At 41.8% G+C, this 17357-nt stretch overlaps 1 protein-coding gene across 4 annotated transcripts in view; it reads left to right on the forward strand.

Annotated features, from left to right (window-relative positions):
• The window catches only part of cep112 (centrosomal protein 112), a gene marked incomplete at its 3' end in the record, with an annotated part of 233392 nt that overhangs the window by 123197 nt on the left and 92838 nt on the right, over nt 1-17357 (forward strand). For all 4 annotated transcript variants that reach the window (XM_079622922.1, XM_079622921.1, XM_079622924.1 and 1 more), the window contains one exon: nt 10170-10352. In XM_079622922.1, coding sequence (XP_079479048.1) covers nt 10170-10352 — 183 coding nt within the window. The remainder of the gene's footprint in view (nt 1-10169; nt 10353-17357) is intronic.

Raw genomic sequence — 17357 nt, forward strand, 5'->3', positions numbered from 1 at the left:
GTGGTTTGTTAGGATAGGACAATATTTGGTCGAGACACAACTATTGTAAATCTGGAATCTGAGGAGCAAAAAAATGTAAACATTGAGAAAATCTCCTTTAAAGTTGTGCATTTATGTTCACGATTGTGCTGCATTCACTCACAAAAATACATGTTTTATATATTTATGGCAGGACATTTACTAAATATCTTCATGGATCATGATCTTAATATCCTCATGATTTTTGGCATAAAAGAAAAATGGATAATTTTGACCCATACAATGTATAGTTGCTATTGCCACAGATATACCCGTGACTGGTTTTGTGGTCCAGGGTCACATATTCTCTTTTTTTTTTTTTTTCTTTGTTGTGAAAGATTCAGTCCGCCAGCAGAATCCATGTTTGCACATAAAAACACATAATTACCTAGAAATGTAGTGATGAAATACCAGAATGGAGCCACATACCCTAACCCTAACTGGTCAAAAAATACGAATTATTTTATTATATTTTCAAATATTATTATATTTTCAAATATTATTATATTTTCAAATATTATTATATTTTCACATTTTCCGGAAAAATGTTTTACATTAATTTCTCCCATTGGGATTTCAAAATAGTCTTTGTTAAACCGCCATGAATCAAACCAACCAGCTACAACGTGAATCATCACATTACAAGCTTAGATTTGAAACAAAAAATAATGTAAAAAAAGGCACAACTACAAGACATGTAGCCTACTTAACGGCTTCATTAAGGGGAAATAACTGTAATTGTCACGGAACGCACGACAACGCCTCCTCCTGGTTTCACTAGATCCCTCTCTCCTGCATACTAGGACTTCATTTCCCATCATCCTCCATGCTCGTTATTCCCTAATCAGCCCATTATGATTTGACCAGTCTCACCTGTGCACCCTCAGCTACCCTTTATCTGGACTGTTCTGTTCTCTGTCATTTGTGAAGTATTGTTTTACCCAACCTCTGTCTCAGTTTGTGACCCTTGTTTTCGCTGTGCTTGGATTTGATCTCGTGTGTTTGAACTTGGACTCTGAACTCGTTTTATGAACCTTTGCTGCCTGCCTCTGAACCTTGCCTGTTTGACTTCGATTCTGGATTACCCTTGTCTGCATTTGAGGTCCTGCTTGTTTATTCACTGTTTATCTTCATCTTAAATAAATATCTGCAAATGGATCCGAACGTCTCTGCCTCTACGTCACAGAATACTTCACCACCCCAGGATCCAGCAGAACTCAATCGACTTACCTCCGAGGTATCTAATCAAGCTAATGTTCTCACTGCTCATCAGCAACAGCTGGTAAAATTAACCGAGCTCTGGAATGGGCCACTGCACTCTGGTATGGCGGTCAGCTCTCTTTCCCATCTTATAACGAATTTCTGACTCAATTTAGAGAGGTTTTCGAGCACTCAGCGGGAGGAAGGGATCCAGGTGAACTGCTGCTCACGTTATGCCAGGGGAATTCGACCGCAGCGGACTACACGCTCTCTTTCCGTACCCTGGCTGCCCAAACTGGATGGACGGAGGAACCCCTCAAGCTCATTTATCGTAAGGGACTGAACCCGAACCTCCAAGGAGAACTAGCGTGTCGCGACGACGGTAAAACACTAAGTCAAATTATGGAGCTTGCTATCCGCCTGGACAACTTGTTACGCGCCCGACTCACGCCTCTTAGATCCAGTCCTCTTGAGCGTACTCTCCCCAGTGTGGAGTCGGAACCTATGCAGATTGGCTACACACGCCTCTCCACCGCGGAACGGGAGAGGAGACACCGTAATCATCTCTGTATGTACTGTGGAGAAGCAGGACATCTGCGGGCCACCTGTCCGGTTAATCCAGCCCTCAAAAATTCAACTGCGGTGAGATCTAATTCCTCTTCTAAACTATTTACTGTGGAGAGTTTCCTAAGGATTAATGGTCAAAATATAAACACAAAAGCCTTGATTGATTCGGGAGCTGCCGGAAATTTTATCGATCTATCTTTTGCCAGAACTCATTGTGTTTCCCTCCTCGCATGTGAGTCCGGTGTCACTGTAGAAGCCCTGGATGGACGCCCTCTAGGGTCTGGAGAGGTTCACTACATCACCCAACCCCTCACGCTAGGCTTCGGGAAACAACACACTGAAACCATCCAATTCTTCACAATTCACTCACCCGGACATCCAGTAATTCTAGGACTTCCATGGCTGGAGAGACATAATCCCCAAATTTCATGGTCTGAGGGGAAAATATCCCGTTGGTCCGAATTCTGCCAGTCAAATTGCAGTGCTGCTGTCCAAGGTACTGAACTTCACAACGCTTCCCTTAAGGGAGTGGATTTCCTGAAAATTCCTACTGTATATCATGATCTCGCCCTGGCTTTTAGCGAAACTGAGGCTTCCCAACTTCCTGCTCATCGCGCTGGTGACTGTGCTATTGAGTTTTTACCAGGGGCTGTAATTCCACGCGGAAGAGTTTACCCACTGTCACAACCCGAGACGGAGGCCATGAAGGCGTACATTGACGAACAGCTGGCAAAGGGTTTCATCACTACCTCGACATCTCCGGCCTCCGCTGGATTCTTTTTCGTCAAGAAGAAGGACGGGGGTCTTCGGCCGTGCATAGATTATCGTGGTCTTAACGAGGTAACAGTCAAGTATCGCTACCCTCTTCCTCTAGTCCCAGCAGCTTTGGAGACGCTCCGCACTGCTCGCTATTTCATCAAGCTGGATCTAAGGAATGCGTACAACTTGATTCGCATACGGAGTGGAGATGAATGGAAGACGGCGTTTTCGACTACATCCGGGCACTATGAATACAGGGTAATGCCTTTCGGCCTGTCCAATAGTCCTTCCGTTTTCCAGGCATTTGTTAACGAGACTTTCCGGGACATGTTGCATCGTAAAGTTATTGTGTACATTGATGACATTCTGATTTTCTCTGATTCCCTTGAAGAGCATGTCCAGGATGTTCGTGCAGTTCTCAGGCGTCTGATTGAGAATCAACTCTATGCCAAGCTTTCCAAGTGCGAATTTCATCAGACACGCATCTCCTTCCTGGGCTATGTCATCAGTGCAGACGGTGTCCTTATGGATGACAACAAGGTCAGAGCAGTGACTAACTGGCCCCAGCCAGCCTCGGTTAAGGATCTACGGCGCTTCCTGGGTTTTTCTAACTTTTACCGCAGATTCATCCGCAACTTCAGTGTGATTGCAGCTCCTCTCACATCCCTGCTTCAAGGAGGAGGTAAATGTTTCAAGTGGACATCGGTTTGTTCTGAGGCCTTTGCTCAACTCAAGGAACGGTTCACGTCTGCTCCCATTCTCCATCATCCTGATCCAGAAAAGGAATTCATCGTGGAGGTGGATGCATCTAGCACAGGTGTGGGGGCGGTGTTGTCACAACGGCATGGTGAGCCAGCTAAGATGTTTCCTTGTGCTTTCTATTCTCGCAAACTCAATTCTGCAGAAAGAAATTATGACGTGGGTGACCGCGAGCTTCTGGCCATGAAGACCGCCTTTGAGGAGTGGAGACACTGGCTGGAGGGAACCCGTCGACCATTCACAGTGCTCACGGATCATAGGAATCTGGAGTATATCAGGTCAGCCAAACGTCTCAATTCCCGCCAGGCTCGCTGGTCACTGTTTTTCTCAAGATTTGATTTCAGGATTACTTACAGACCAGGCTCCCAGAACGTCAAGGCTGACGCCCTCTCCCGTCAATTCGATGATCCAGCCAGCGAAACCAAGCCTGAACCTATTATACCCACTGCACTCATCGTGGCTCCCGTTCAATGGGACATTATCTCCGAAATCACCACTGCACTGATTCGTCATCCCGCTCCACCAGAATGTCCTGCTGATCGTCTCTTTGTTCCACCAGATCTCCGCCACCGTGTGCTTCAGTGGGTTCACTGCACTCCCAGCGCAGGTCATCCAGGTATTGCCGCAACCATTCAGCTGGTCTCAAACCGCTTTTGGTGGGCTTCTCTTCGGTCTGACGTTATCAAATTTGTTCACCAATGCTCTGTCTGTAATACTGTGAAAACCTCCCATCTCAAGCCCGCAGGATTGCTGCAACCTCTGCCAGTACCACAACGTCCCTGGTCTCACATCGCCGTGGATTTTGTAACGGATCTCCCTCCATCTCAAGGATTCACAACCATTCTCTCCGTGGTGGATCGTTTCTCTAAGTCCTGTCGTTTCATTCCCTTAACCGGCCTGCCCACAGCCTTACAAACTGCAGAGGCTTTATTCAATCAGGTTTTTCGTTTGTTTGGCTTGCCCGAAGACATTGTGACTGACCGCGGTTCTCAATTTACTTCCCGGGTCTGGAGAGAATTATGTGCAAAGCTAAACATCAATGTCAGTTTAACCTCTGGTTACCATCCTCAGGCCAATGGGCAGGTTGAACGCCTTAACCAGGACCTGATTCGCTTCCTGAGAACTTACTGCCACCAGAATCAGCAGGATTGGAGTCGTTTTCTGGCCTGGGCAGAATATGCCCAGAATTCTCTGATAAAGCCTGCCACTGGTTTAACACCCTTTCGATGTGTTCTAGGTTTCCAACCTCCCCTCTTCCCGTGGGCCGGGGAGCCTTCCGACCTCCCCGCGGTAGATGCCTGGCTTCGGCGCAGCGAGGCTACTTGGGATGCTGCGCACGTCCATTTACAGCGCGCCGTTCGCCGTTATCAACATCAGGCGGATCGGAGGAGGCGTGAGGGTCCCAGATACCGATCTGGCCAGTGGGTGTGGCTTTCCGCTCGAGATCTTCGTCTCAAGCTACCATGCAAGAAGCTCTCTCCTCGTTTCATTGGACCATTCAAAATACTCCGTCAGATAACTCCTGTTTCTTTTCGTTTGTCACTCCCTGCTCAGTACAAAATCTCACCCACCTTTCATGTATCCCTTCTCAGACCCGCTGTTGCCCCCAGGAGTGAGAGGAACCGGGAGGAGGTCGCTGCTGTTCAGACTCCCCCCATTGAAGTGGACGGCACGGAGGCTTTCCGGGTGCGAGAGATCCTGAGCTCCAGACGTCACGGCGGGGTTCTGCAATATCTCATTGACTGGGAGGGGTACGGTCCCGAGGAGCGCTCCTGGGTCAGGTCTCAGGACATATTGGATCCTACATTAACTGCTGCATTCCACCAGGACCACCCAGACCTACCTGCTCCAAGACCCCGTGGAAGACCCCGTCGTCGACCAGGTCCTCGCTTCCGGAGCCGCTCGCAGGGGGGGGGCTCTGTCACGGAACGCACGACAACGCCTCCTCCTGGTTTCACTAGATCAGCTACCCTTTATCTGGACTGTTCTGTTCTCTGTCATTTGTGAAGTATTGTTTTACCCAACCTCTGTCTCAGTTTGTGACCCTTGTTTTCTCTGTGCTTGGATTTGATCTCGTGTGTTTGAACTTGGACTCTGAACTCGTTTTATGAACCTTTGCTGCCTGCCTCTGAACCTTGCCTGTTTGACTTCGATTCTGGATTACCCTTGTCTGCATTTGAGGTCCTGCTTGTTTATTCACTGTTTATCTTCATCTTAAATAAATATCTGCAAATGGATCCGAACGTCTCTGCCTCTACGTCACAGTAATACAGCTTAATCCAATTATTAACGATGGAGAAATATACAAATACTTGTTTAAAAATGTTGATTTTTTATATATATATGTTATAAATGAGTAATACATGCTGTAAAAGTACTGTTCATTCATGTTTACTAAAGTAGTTAACTAACGAGACCCTATTGTAAAGTGTGTATATACATATATTATGTTTATTGCTAAAAATATTAAAATATTTCAGTATTTTGAAAGCGTAGGGAGATTGACTGTATTATGTAATTCACAGTGATGGGAGTGGGCGGAGCTAACGAGCTCTTTTGCCGCATTTAACTCTGATTGGTGGGATTTTCAGTATAGCATTTTGGGTAATGTAGTTTTCCAACACGAATTTCACTGTTAAACACGATTATTTTCAAACTGAGTTGAACTAATGTAGGCTGACGGCTTCAACAGAAGCAAAACTTTGGATTAACAAGCTTGTAGCTCACAGCTGTCTTTAAATGTTTATAAGTTATCATTAAAAATCTATTTCCCTACGGAGAAACTGAATGGATTTTTTACTCCCGGAACCGACTGTTGCGCTCTATAAAGATTATTAACCACTTTTCAAGTATGGAAATCTGGTTCACAATATTCAAGGCACGTTTTTCCACTAAATTAACACTAGAAACACTATTCAAACTTTTTTGTTTCTGAACCAGTACGCCCCCATCAGCCAGTGAAGCCTCATTTTGTGTCGCTCAAATCTTTTGTAAGCCTCAAACACATCTACAGTTTTCATCCTTCATCAAAGTCCAGAAATTCAGGCTAGCGGGTATGCGGCGAGGTTCGCTCGGGGATGGGAAGAGGGCTTGTGAAAGGGAAAACCGGCTAGCGCTTGCTATGCTAGTGTCCTGTGGTTATTCATGTTCATGTCCCATTGTTCCCACCCGCACAGTCAGACTGAATCATTCACAGGAACACCACGAGCTTCTTTAGAGAATAAATATATTCAGTGTGTTGAATTTTGAACATTTGACCAAGGATAAATAACGGTAGTGGTTATAAAGCCTAATAGATATATGATTAGCATCACTGGGAAGAGCATTGAACACCAGGCCAATCAATTAGCGCTATGTCTATTGATTTAAATAACTGAAAATACATAGAAAGGCTTATCAAAATTAAATTTTGTAGGAGTGGAGAAAATATATTATGATTTTTTTATTTGATTATGCTGAAATTGAACATCTGAGATTATAAACGTGGGACGTTTTTTTCTAATTAGCAAAAAGCAGGAAAAAACTTGAAATGGAAACTATTCAGATCTATCCTTAATGATCTGACTCCTTAATTTAATGTGATTTAGATCAGTAAATAATAGAGAGAAAAAATATTATTACTACTTTTAATTATTATCATGTCTGAAATATTACAAGCGTATATTAATAAAAGAATTAACTATAATAGTTATAGTTGGTGAATAAAACATTATTATTATTATCGCTATTATTGTTACGGTGCTCAAAATGTTACATGTAGCCTTTATTTATAAATCATGATATTGTTTTTTTAGTTAAAAGTAGTTTCATTTGGTAATGAGTTTCATTTTGGTAATTAATTTAGCAAATACCACAACAACAACAAAATATTATAATAATAACGCCACCCATTGGTCCTCTAGACTTTGCCTACATGTTTTGTCAATTATAATCGTTCATCAAAATTGTCCTAAGACAAGAACGAGTATTGTTCAAAACTCATGTATAACTTTGATGAAAGGTTTTGATCCACTTCAAATGTTGACTACTGTATATTTACATTTTAAGTGAAGTACTTCACATAATTTCACATCACAATTGTCTTAAAAATATGTCTAAACTTTGCTTTAGATTATCTTTCAAGGGTCAACTATGGCCTGAAATGGACATGACTTTATCTTACTGTTTTCCCAATATAGTGATATTATAACAGAGGCGTTGCTCTGATTTATCACGAGTTTAAGGGGTTATTGTTATGATAAATATGATATTTATCCAGTGAGAGGCACGCTGATAAAGCTCTGAGCTGGAGCTGAGATGTTCAGTGCTGCTTTAATGAGTGGCCTGTGCTCCGAGGGTCACTTTTATCTATTCATGCGAACACAAAGAAGCATTCCCCAGGATTCCCCTTCAATTGGACTTTAAAAGAGTGCATTTCTATAGAAGTGTTGTTTCTCTTTGACCTCCTCGGCATTTGACGTCACGCTGGCAACATTGAGCTGATGTCTGAGGTCACAACAAGTAGGAAGTCAAGTATATGACATTAACAGCATCCCACTCACTTATCCACGTCAACCAAACAGTCCATCTTTCTTTATAAATCAGGGGGTCTGCGGGGTCTTAAAAAGTATTAAAAATTGATAAATAAATACAGAGAAAATTGAGGCCTTTAAAAAGTAGTAAATGTAATTTTCCACGTTATTAAAATTGTGAATCAGCTTTCATTATGTTGGCTATATTTGTCCAAAGAGGTTGTATGCTAAAGTTTGCCTGAATTTAATCATTGCGAAGGCGAATAGTGTGATTCTGTGTAGTTTATTTTATGGAAGATAAAACTTTCATTTAGTCACTCAATTAATTCTCTTGTGCTTCATTCCCACCCTTCTGAATTATGTTGCATTGATAAGATTATCACAAACTAAGACTGTTTTAGTTGTGCTGTCTTACAATCAACAAATAGTGAATGGAAGAGTATGTTAATGTAGAGTCCGCCAATAAAAAAAACGGCGTTGAGGTCTTAAAATGAATGGAAAGAGTCTTAAAAAAGATCTTAAAAGGTATTAATTTTAACTTCCTGTATATACCCTGTACATTTTTCAGAAAAAAGTCACACAAACATAAAGACGGGATGGTCCTTTTTGGAGTATCTGTACTTTTTGAATAATTGAATATATTTCCCCCCACTCTTTCTTCAAAGAGATCCCCTACTGAGCACCTTCTGTCCGATAGAGAGCGGCTTCACTCATGAATTCAACGCTGGCGCTCTAGGAGGGGGCGCTAATCACATCTGCCCGGCGACAGCAGCCATTCAGCGCTAGCGCTTTAAGAGCGCGGCACCCAGCAGCCCTTTCTGTGACGTTTCAATGTTTTCAATCTCTCCCCCCCACCCTTCGCTTTCCCACTGTCATATCGGGGTGTTTTTGGTGTGGATTTTCACCCTGCGTCTAAAAAAATTAACTCAGAATTGTCAAAACCAAAGCTTTGTCGCTTGTCCGACAAACGCTGTGGGACGGGGTTTAACCCATAACAGCGAGCTGTACGCTGGGCTTTAAACTAAGGTAATCACTGATCCAAGTTATCACGTGTGTATGTATTGCAAATTTGCCGGTTGTAGTGAGAGTCCTCAGAATCGAGATACCAGTTTAGGATATTAATGATGATGACCCATCACAGCGAGCTGTACGCTGAGGTAATCCTGATCACAGGCTCTTCATCTGTTATGACGTGTATATCCTGCAAATCTGGCGGTTGGATTAGAGTGAGAGATCTCAGAAACGAGATTGGGATATTAATGCATGGGGGGTATCTTGAAGAAATCCATCGTATTTCTTTAAGACTGGAGAGTTGCGTCCTTCGTTAGTCCCTGATCAATTAGCTGAGGCTCTTTCTGTTGGCTGTTGAGTTTCGCCCTATTAGAGACGTCTGCTTTGCATCCACGTCTCTTCCTCTACTGTGTCGAAATCAATAACGCTTTCCAAAATCTCACTTCAGCTTCGTCAAAATCCTCTAGAATCGGGGCTGTTTGAAGCGTCTTTTGTGGCCTTGTGCCTGATTGGCTGGGGGAATCAAGATGAAATCCCATTCATCACCTACACTCAATAGCACCACAGCAGCCTCTAGCTGGCAGGCCAGGTAGGGTGCCGAGCCACACAATGTGGGGGGATTAGCTGGAAAACTGCGGGATGCAGGCCTCTAACTGGGAGACGGGGGGCCGGATGGCCAAGGTCACCATATCCCATCCAGAGGAGACTGGGAACGGACCTTGGGAACCGACACGGAGGCTCGACTCACGGCACAGCAGGTGCAAGTCAGAGAGATAATGCCACTGCTAGCTTTTTGTGTTCTTTCAACATTTTCCTTCTTGCTTTCAATCCGGACCACTTTTTTTCCCCTTTTTTTTTCTGAATAAGAGTTAGCAGAGATGCCGGGCAAATTGGAATATTTGACATTTTTGACAAAGCGCAACACTTCGGAAAAGGACTAAGTAACAGTAAGTTGCGGTATATCCATCATCACAGTATGGACTAGCAAGGAAATTCAAATTAAATGAATGAATGGGGAGTGTTTTCTTTTTCGTTTTTGCAGTCTGTTGGAATAAATGGGATTATAGGTAAAGATTTGCTATTTTTCCTCGTCTTCTATGCAGCATATGTCGATGATATTGGCCATAATTTTTGTGTCCAGTTCTGTGCAGCATTTTTTCTTTCTAATGAGAGCTGAAAGCTCGTCATAATTGGCAGCACAACAACACGTGAGGTCACAGTGATGCAAAAACTTGCGTAGGCTTCTTGTGTTGTGAACTTTTTTTCTTCGCTGAGCCATGCACATGTTGTCATGACGACAGGGATGTTCTGCTGATGAAGTCTTACTCCTTGTTGTCCAATCAGATTGTGGAGCTGAAGCTGCAGCATGAACAGGAGCGGACGCACCTACTCCAGGCACACAATGTCGAGAAGGACAGCCTGGTCCAGGACCACCAGCGGGAAATCGATAGTTTGGACAAGCAGGCGAGGGCCGCCATGGTCCAGCTGCAAACGCAAACACAGGACTGGAGGAAGCGCGACGCTCAGGTAGGGGGTCCTTTCCCTTCCTTTACACCGCTTTCTGCCACTATTTGGTGTTGCTAAGTAGGATAATGTTACAGTTGATGGTTGTTATTTTTACGCTGTGATTATCGTATCTTTCTGCGTTGCATTATATTGAAATCTGTTACTTTTTTAAAGAAATCGCATACTTTTTCGCAACACAGTTGTGCGTAAAAACCCCCCAACAAGGATTCAATTTGGAAACTTTTTAGCCATTATGTTCATGTGCAACTTTCCACTACGGGATTTCCTTAAATTTTCATTGAAAACGCATCTGAAAACCACAGGCTGCCGGATTGAAGAAAGTAGCCTAAATTTCCAAGCCCATTGTGACTGGGGCCTTTTATTGGGAACCGTAGGGTGCTTTCTTCTTTTCTTGGGATGTTTAATTTGGGGTTAGTTGTATGTTGTGCACCACCGCTGAGTTCTACACTTCTGTTGGCTGGTTTTGTCGCTGCTGTGCAGGTAGCATTTATCTGCTAATAAGCACTGTTCTCTAATATCTGAAACTGCTGCAACAGGCATGTGTTATTTAGACAGTATTCATAAGACCTCCATTTTGGTCATCAGCGGGTTTCTGGTGCCTGTTGTGCCTAGTGCCCCGTCCGCCGCTTCCCTCTCCAGCCTGGATATCGTGAGATCCCTGTGGGAAGCCATTCGATAGGCTAGCCCCCAACTGTGGATTCAGAGGACTCGTCAAACCCCAAGATTAAATGTAAATTGTCAGCATGGCTAAACCATATTTATTGGCTCCTAGCAAGAGAAACAAGCTAAGAGAAGTTTGATGCCGTATAGGACATAACAACCATGATGAAATGTTCCAATATGAATTGATATAATAGCGAACAGGTATGTTAACAATACCTTAAGCGATCTATATTCAGTGTGTTTTGAGTTGTTTTCACCACCTCAGCAAATGGAAACTATCTTTTACAGTAGTGCTATTGATATCAATGATCAGTTATCTCGCTAAAAACAATTTCAAAAGAGTTTATCGTGCCGTTTTCAACAAGGAAGATCATGTTTTACAAACAAAAAGCTAAATAATAAACAAATGAGAGTCAAAAAGGCGTGTTGTTGAGCGTGGCCTGTTCAGTGGACGTCCTATATTAGCGAAAAGGTGTGTTATTGGTCTACTTAAGCCATCTATATTCAGTGTGTTTTTTTCTGTTTTGAGTAAAAGTTGTTTTCACCTCCTCAGCAAATGGAAACAATCATTTTTTACAGTAGTGCTATTGATCAATGATCAATTATCTCGCTGAACACAATTTGAAAAGAGTTGGTCAGTGCGTGTTGTTGAGCGTGGCCTGCTCAGTGGACATGTCCTCCATCAGCTGGTAGTTGGCACTTAAAGGAAGAGGTTTGTTTCTCTTCTGTGATTCAATGATGCAGTTTTGTGCCAAGAGTACATCAAACCTCTACGGCCCAAACTATCTCTATTCCAAATCACCCCCTTCAACTCACAGAGAGTGAAACGCAACCCATGGACTTGAAAAGATTCCTGGAAATATCTCCAAGAATATTGACAGGTAGAGAGCTGATGAAAGTTAATGCTATTTATGAAGCAAATAACTTTTTTTTTTTTTTACCTCAACCCTCAGATATATCCCAAGTATTGAAAAAATTGCCATGCTGGACTTCTAAGGTTTCACAGCTGTAATAATTCAGTATTACTTTTACTTTCTTGAGACGGCTAAAATGTGGAATACATAATCTCAGAGCAGTCTTCTGAAGCTCTCCAAAGCTTTGAGATCCTGTAATATTCCTACACCCCTCTTACACTTCCGACAGTTTCATTAGGCTAGGATGAACATCACTTGGAATAGTTCATCTATGATTTACTGAATGAGCAATGTTGTGGGAAGAGCAGAGAAAATGTTGACCATAAGATGTTCCACGTTGGCAACATTACAAGAATCTCAAAGGTTTATATTATTCTATCCTTTTTTCTCACTTTTTTTTTCTGCCAGTGCCACTATTGCAGCGAGAGACTTCCTATAGGATGCTCCACATTTCCGTTTAGTTGCAATCAGCTCAACAACATTATTGATAATACAAGTGGAGGCTCTCATGTGTGCGTTTAGAGAGTGTCATAACAGCTACCGATAGCTTGAAGAAAACTACTCAGAAATGAGTGTTATGACCACAAGCCTAAAACAAGAGCTAAATTCCAATTATTATATGGTTTTATTTTGAAATGCATCAAAATTGCTTTATAAGCGATCCAAACTCAGAGCACCTGGAACGTGTTTACTGTGAACTGGGCCTCTCAAAACACTGAGACGTGTCTTTGAATCACGCATTGCAACTTTGGAACAAACTATTCACAGTCCACCATAAACCCTCTTGCAACTATAATGTTGCCATTGTTGCCATTATGGACTTGAGACTTGTTCAAAACAAACTACGACCTCCATTTTCACAGCTGTCCAGGTAGCTTGGGAACTTCAGTAGCTCATGAAAACAATCTGAAAACCAGAAGAGTTGCGGTTTGATCCTCTTGTGAAGAGTGTGCAAACCGTAATAGATATTTCTTTATGAAAATCGTGGAATGGATTGGAAGATTGGAATTTGATCTATAAAAACATTCACAGTGTTGCATGCGGGGAGATTCAAATAGTAATTTGTTAATATTCTTATAGTCAAAGCATTTTGATCGCCCACTAGTGGTTGGCTGCAGTATTGATCATAAGCCCCGCCCTCACGGTGTAATCAAATGGGACGCGAGCCAAACTAGAAAATCCAATTACACGTCCAAAAAATTTTCTCCAATGATAGTTTCTGTCACTTTAGGCGATTCTAAAGTATGTTCAAGTGTGGTTTTAGTTAGTTATTTGATGTTACCAGGGTGTGTCGTCATGATTGACAGATGTGCTTGCGAGACCTTGATATCGCGACTCCACAGGATTACAATGACTCGTGCTCCAAATTGGAAGTGTAGATTGGGACCATTCACGGGGCGGAATTGAAATGATCACCCATCTCAGGTCATCTGATCATAAAAAATGATCCACAAACATATTGCACTTATGCATTTCTATGTATAATCACCAAGCATTTTTGACCTGTGTGTAGTGCTGACCACTGTAATGAATGACAGGTGTGAATAAGCATGTACACTAACTGCTGGGCCACAGGTCTGTCCATTACCCGTTGAGCTAAATTTTCTTCATTCACTCATTTCATTTATGCTAATTTAATGTAATTTAATTAGACATCAGCCAACATGAACTCTAGAGATGTCATTGGCAACTAAATGCTCTTATCTGTTCACCACTACTCATTACTTCATGCAAAAATGATGCTATTAAGTTTCCTGCGTTGTATTTCTGTATTGTATTTCAAATGTAGTGAATTCTGATTCAAATGTTGGATGTGCATAAATACTGGTTCTCCGACCACTCCCCTCATATGCTATTGGCAAAAAAATCTATTAAAAAAAGGTAGTCCCAGATATTGGTTGAGCCAGTGTCACTGTGTTGAACTGGTTGGATACTAAATTAAAAGTTATATTTAGGTAACACTGGTGGTGGTTGAGGAGAGACCAGTTGGGTGTACAGTAGTACATATGAAAGCGCTATATAAATGCCTCTTTCATTCATTCATTCATTTAGAGTTGAGAGACTTGAGTTTTGGGTTGGGTTTTATTTAATTAAGTACTGAGTAATATTAATGAACAACATGTACTTACTACAGGATTAGGATTTGGTTTAGTGTTACTGTAGTTGCATGTAATAGATAGATCAGATAGATTTTCTTATTTGTCCTCAAGAGGAAATTTGTTTCCACCGTATATCCGTACATGACACAAACACACATAACAGGTTAAATTACCGACTTATCATAATACAATCAAAATAATCACTGAAATAAACAAAACAAGAGAGCATAAGTGACGTATCAATGGCCGATTTCCTATGTATTTAGAGCTCGTATAGATATATACATAGATATATATGTGATGACACGTTTCCACAGTTATAAACATCACAAATATAGATTTGTAACATGTTCATAACACTACACTTTGTTATATTACCTTGGTAGTAAATTACAAAAAAGGGTTTTTCTGATATACAACGGCTGAGAGAGTGATGGCAAATTTCACATAATTATCTTTTCTCTATATCATTTCCCCCTCTTTTGAAATGTTATGGGGAAACTATCATCGATTTTATTTTATTTTTGCTGCTGGAGCAAATGAGAACTCAAAATGTATATGTGCCGTCTCCCATTCATCGCTGTAGACGTTAACCCAACTATGACGAACCACAGAGATGTGAAAATGGTCCATTATGCATGATTTACTGTCATCACTATAGTAAGTGCATGTAACAAGGACACTGTCAAATGAAGTGTTACCAAGACTTGCTTCTAGTCCGTCCTATACATGTGATTTTAATTGGAAGATTCCCCCGCCACTAGCAGTCGTCCAGGGTGATCCGGTGCCGGGTAACATCGCTCACATCTCTTCCTGGAATACACACAGTGAGGATGAGCCATTCAGACTCATGTCTTGATGTGGTCAGGACATCAGGAGTGGTCGAGATGAGCCAATGACTCGTGCTTTCCTCACAGCACAGGGAGCTTTTGTTCAGGTTGTTTTCGCCCTGTACCGGTGGTTTGTCACGGCCCGTTCTGTCGCCCACATTACACGGTGTCAGCGTGTGTTTTCCTGTTAGCTGCAGGAGATCACAGCACATCTGGTTTTACAGCCATCACTGGAGACTTCATGTTTCTCTCCACATCTCCGCACTCAGTTCGCATTCATCGGTCTGCTAGATTTAGCTCTATCGCTTCTCTCATGTGTGGCTGTATCGATCCGGAGAAGAGGACGAGGGAGTTCAAACCCCCCCGTCTCCGGACTGGAGTCTGTGTATTAGTTTCCTCCGGGTTCCTGTTTTCTCCAGTCTGTTTGAGGATGAAAAGAGCAAACACATCTCAGTAAATTTAGTTGCCTGAAGCCAGCGCAGTAAACCAATACACAGCAGACTCCAGAGACTACATGCACTGTAATCCTCACGTTCACAACATTATATACGTTCATTATTATACGGATCAGAATCTACGCTTTCATTATTTGCTCTTTTATCTCTTTTATATATCATTCTTCTTTAATATCGTGATTGCTATCATGATAGCCTATAATGAACATGATGAGCTATTGTCTAGGAGCTCTGATCTCGTGAGCTTCCAGTCGCTTTCTCACTGTAGATCGCTTTATTTGGAGCAATTTAAGACATTGAGAAATAGTAAATATGAACTAAATATCCATTGGTTCGTGTGGGATGGTTATTTAATTTAGATAAAGATGGCATGATGTGGACATTTCTTACAAACGATTAGTTTAAAGGTTAAATAGATCCACTAAATGTACTGTTCACACCAACACATGCATTTCAAGAAACTCAGTGCCATATTTCATATTGTTCTTGTTTAAATAATGCAACATTTTTGTGGTGTAATTATTATTTATGTATTATCTGTCTATAGATCGCATTTGTTTGCGGATTGAGAATTGTGCATATTTGATTTGATTTGATCTCCCGACAGATGTTCATGTCTCACACACTTATAAGGAGATGCTGTACAGATGCTTCATTCTGCCATTCAAATACATTATTATGTTTCCCTGCGATTTAATTTTTGACAAATTATGTTTTTTTGGTGGGGTTTTTTTTCTTCTAGTTTTATTTCTCATTAATGTAACATGGAGTTCAAACAGCATGGGAGAACATCTGAAATCCTCGGAGTATAGCATCACACCGCTCTGATCGGCAAGTTAATGAAGCTGTCAAACTTTCAAAGAACTTGATTCCCCAGCAAGAGATTATAACACAGAAACTGACGGCAGACATGGCATAGGAGATCCGGCCTGCGTGCTGATGTGCCAGAAACAACCGGCTCGTTGACGGCGGTCACGTTAGCTCTTGCACCAGCGGGGGGGGGTTGTAGACGGGGGGTGGGGGGGGTCACGTTTTACGTCTTTTCTTCACTATTGTGACGCATATCCGAGTAAAACGGCTTCTCGAACAAGGAAATATATTTTATAATAAACACTGCAATATTCCATTGGAAAATATGAACTGTGATTTAAGTGAATGCAAACCGTTGGGATAAGCGTGTGCATCAGTATATTGGATCTGTGCGTTAGGTCTTAAAGTGACAGCAGCCTAATAAACCTGCTGCCATCTGTGTCATTATAATGTTAATCTAACAACAAAAGAAAAGGAGAAAATTACTCACTGCTCTTGACTGAATGACTTATAAATATGAATAAAAGCAAGTTTAATCGGTACAGTAAGGACTGTGTTTTCCAGACGGCCTGTTTTCACTGTTGTACAGCGGGATTGTGTTTGTTGCTCCGTATAGCTTTGTTTTTAAAGGGCACCTATTATGGAATTTTGAAATGTACCTTTCATGTAGTGTGTAACATAGATCTAAGTGAACAAAAACATCCTGCAAAGTTTGAAATATGAAAGTGCACCGTATATAAAGTTATTGTCTTTCAAAAGTAAGAGTCGACTCTGAGTCATTTTTATGAATCGTTAGAAGACCGAAGCTTTTTCTCTGACTAGATGACGTCAACTTGTCAAGTTATTTGAATACGATACGCCCACTTATTGCGCTCCAAGGCAAACTTGAAAACGTCATGGCGACGAGACGCTGTGTTCTGAAGTGCAGCTCAAAAGCCAACTTTTTTCATCTGCCCAAGGAGGAGCATTTGAAGACTAAGTGGCTACAATTCATATATACAACTATACCACAGAAGTATAGTCCGAGCCTTGTGCTTTGTTCGCGCCATTTTGAAGACGATTGCTTTACTAACTTAAATGCAATCAAACTTGGATTCGCGAGGCGGCTGATATTGAAGGAAGGTTCAGTTCCAAGTGTATTTGCATCAGCTTCCTCCTCCGTATCACAACCTGTAAGTGTTATTAATAATTGTTGCTTTTATGTTTTATGTAGCATGCTTAATAATTATTTTTT

The sequence above is a fragment of the Phoxinus phoxinus genome, assembly GCF_949152265.1.
Source record: "Phoxinus phoxinus genome assembly, chromosome: 1".
In the NCBI taxonomy this organism is placed as follows: domain Eukaryota; kingdom Metazoa; phylum Chordata; class Actinopteri; order Cypriniformes; family Leuciscidae; genus Phoxinus; species Phoxinus phoxinus.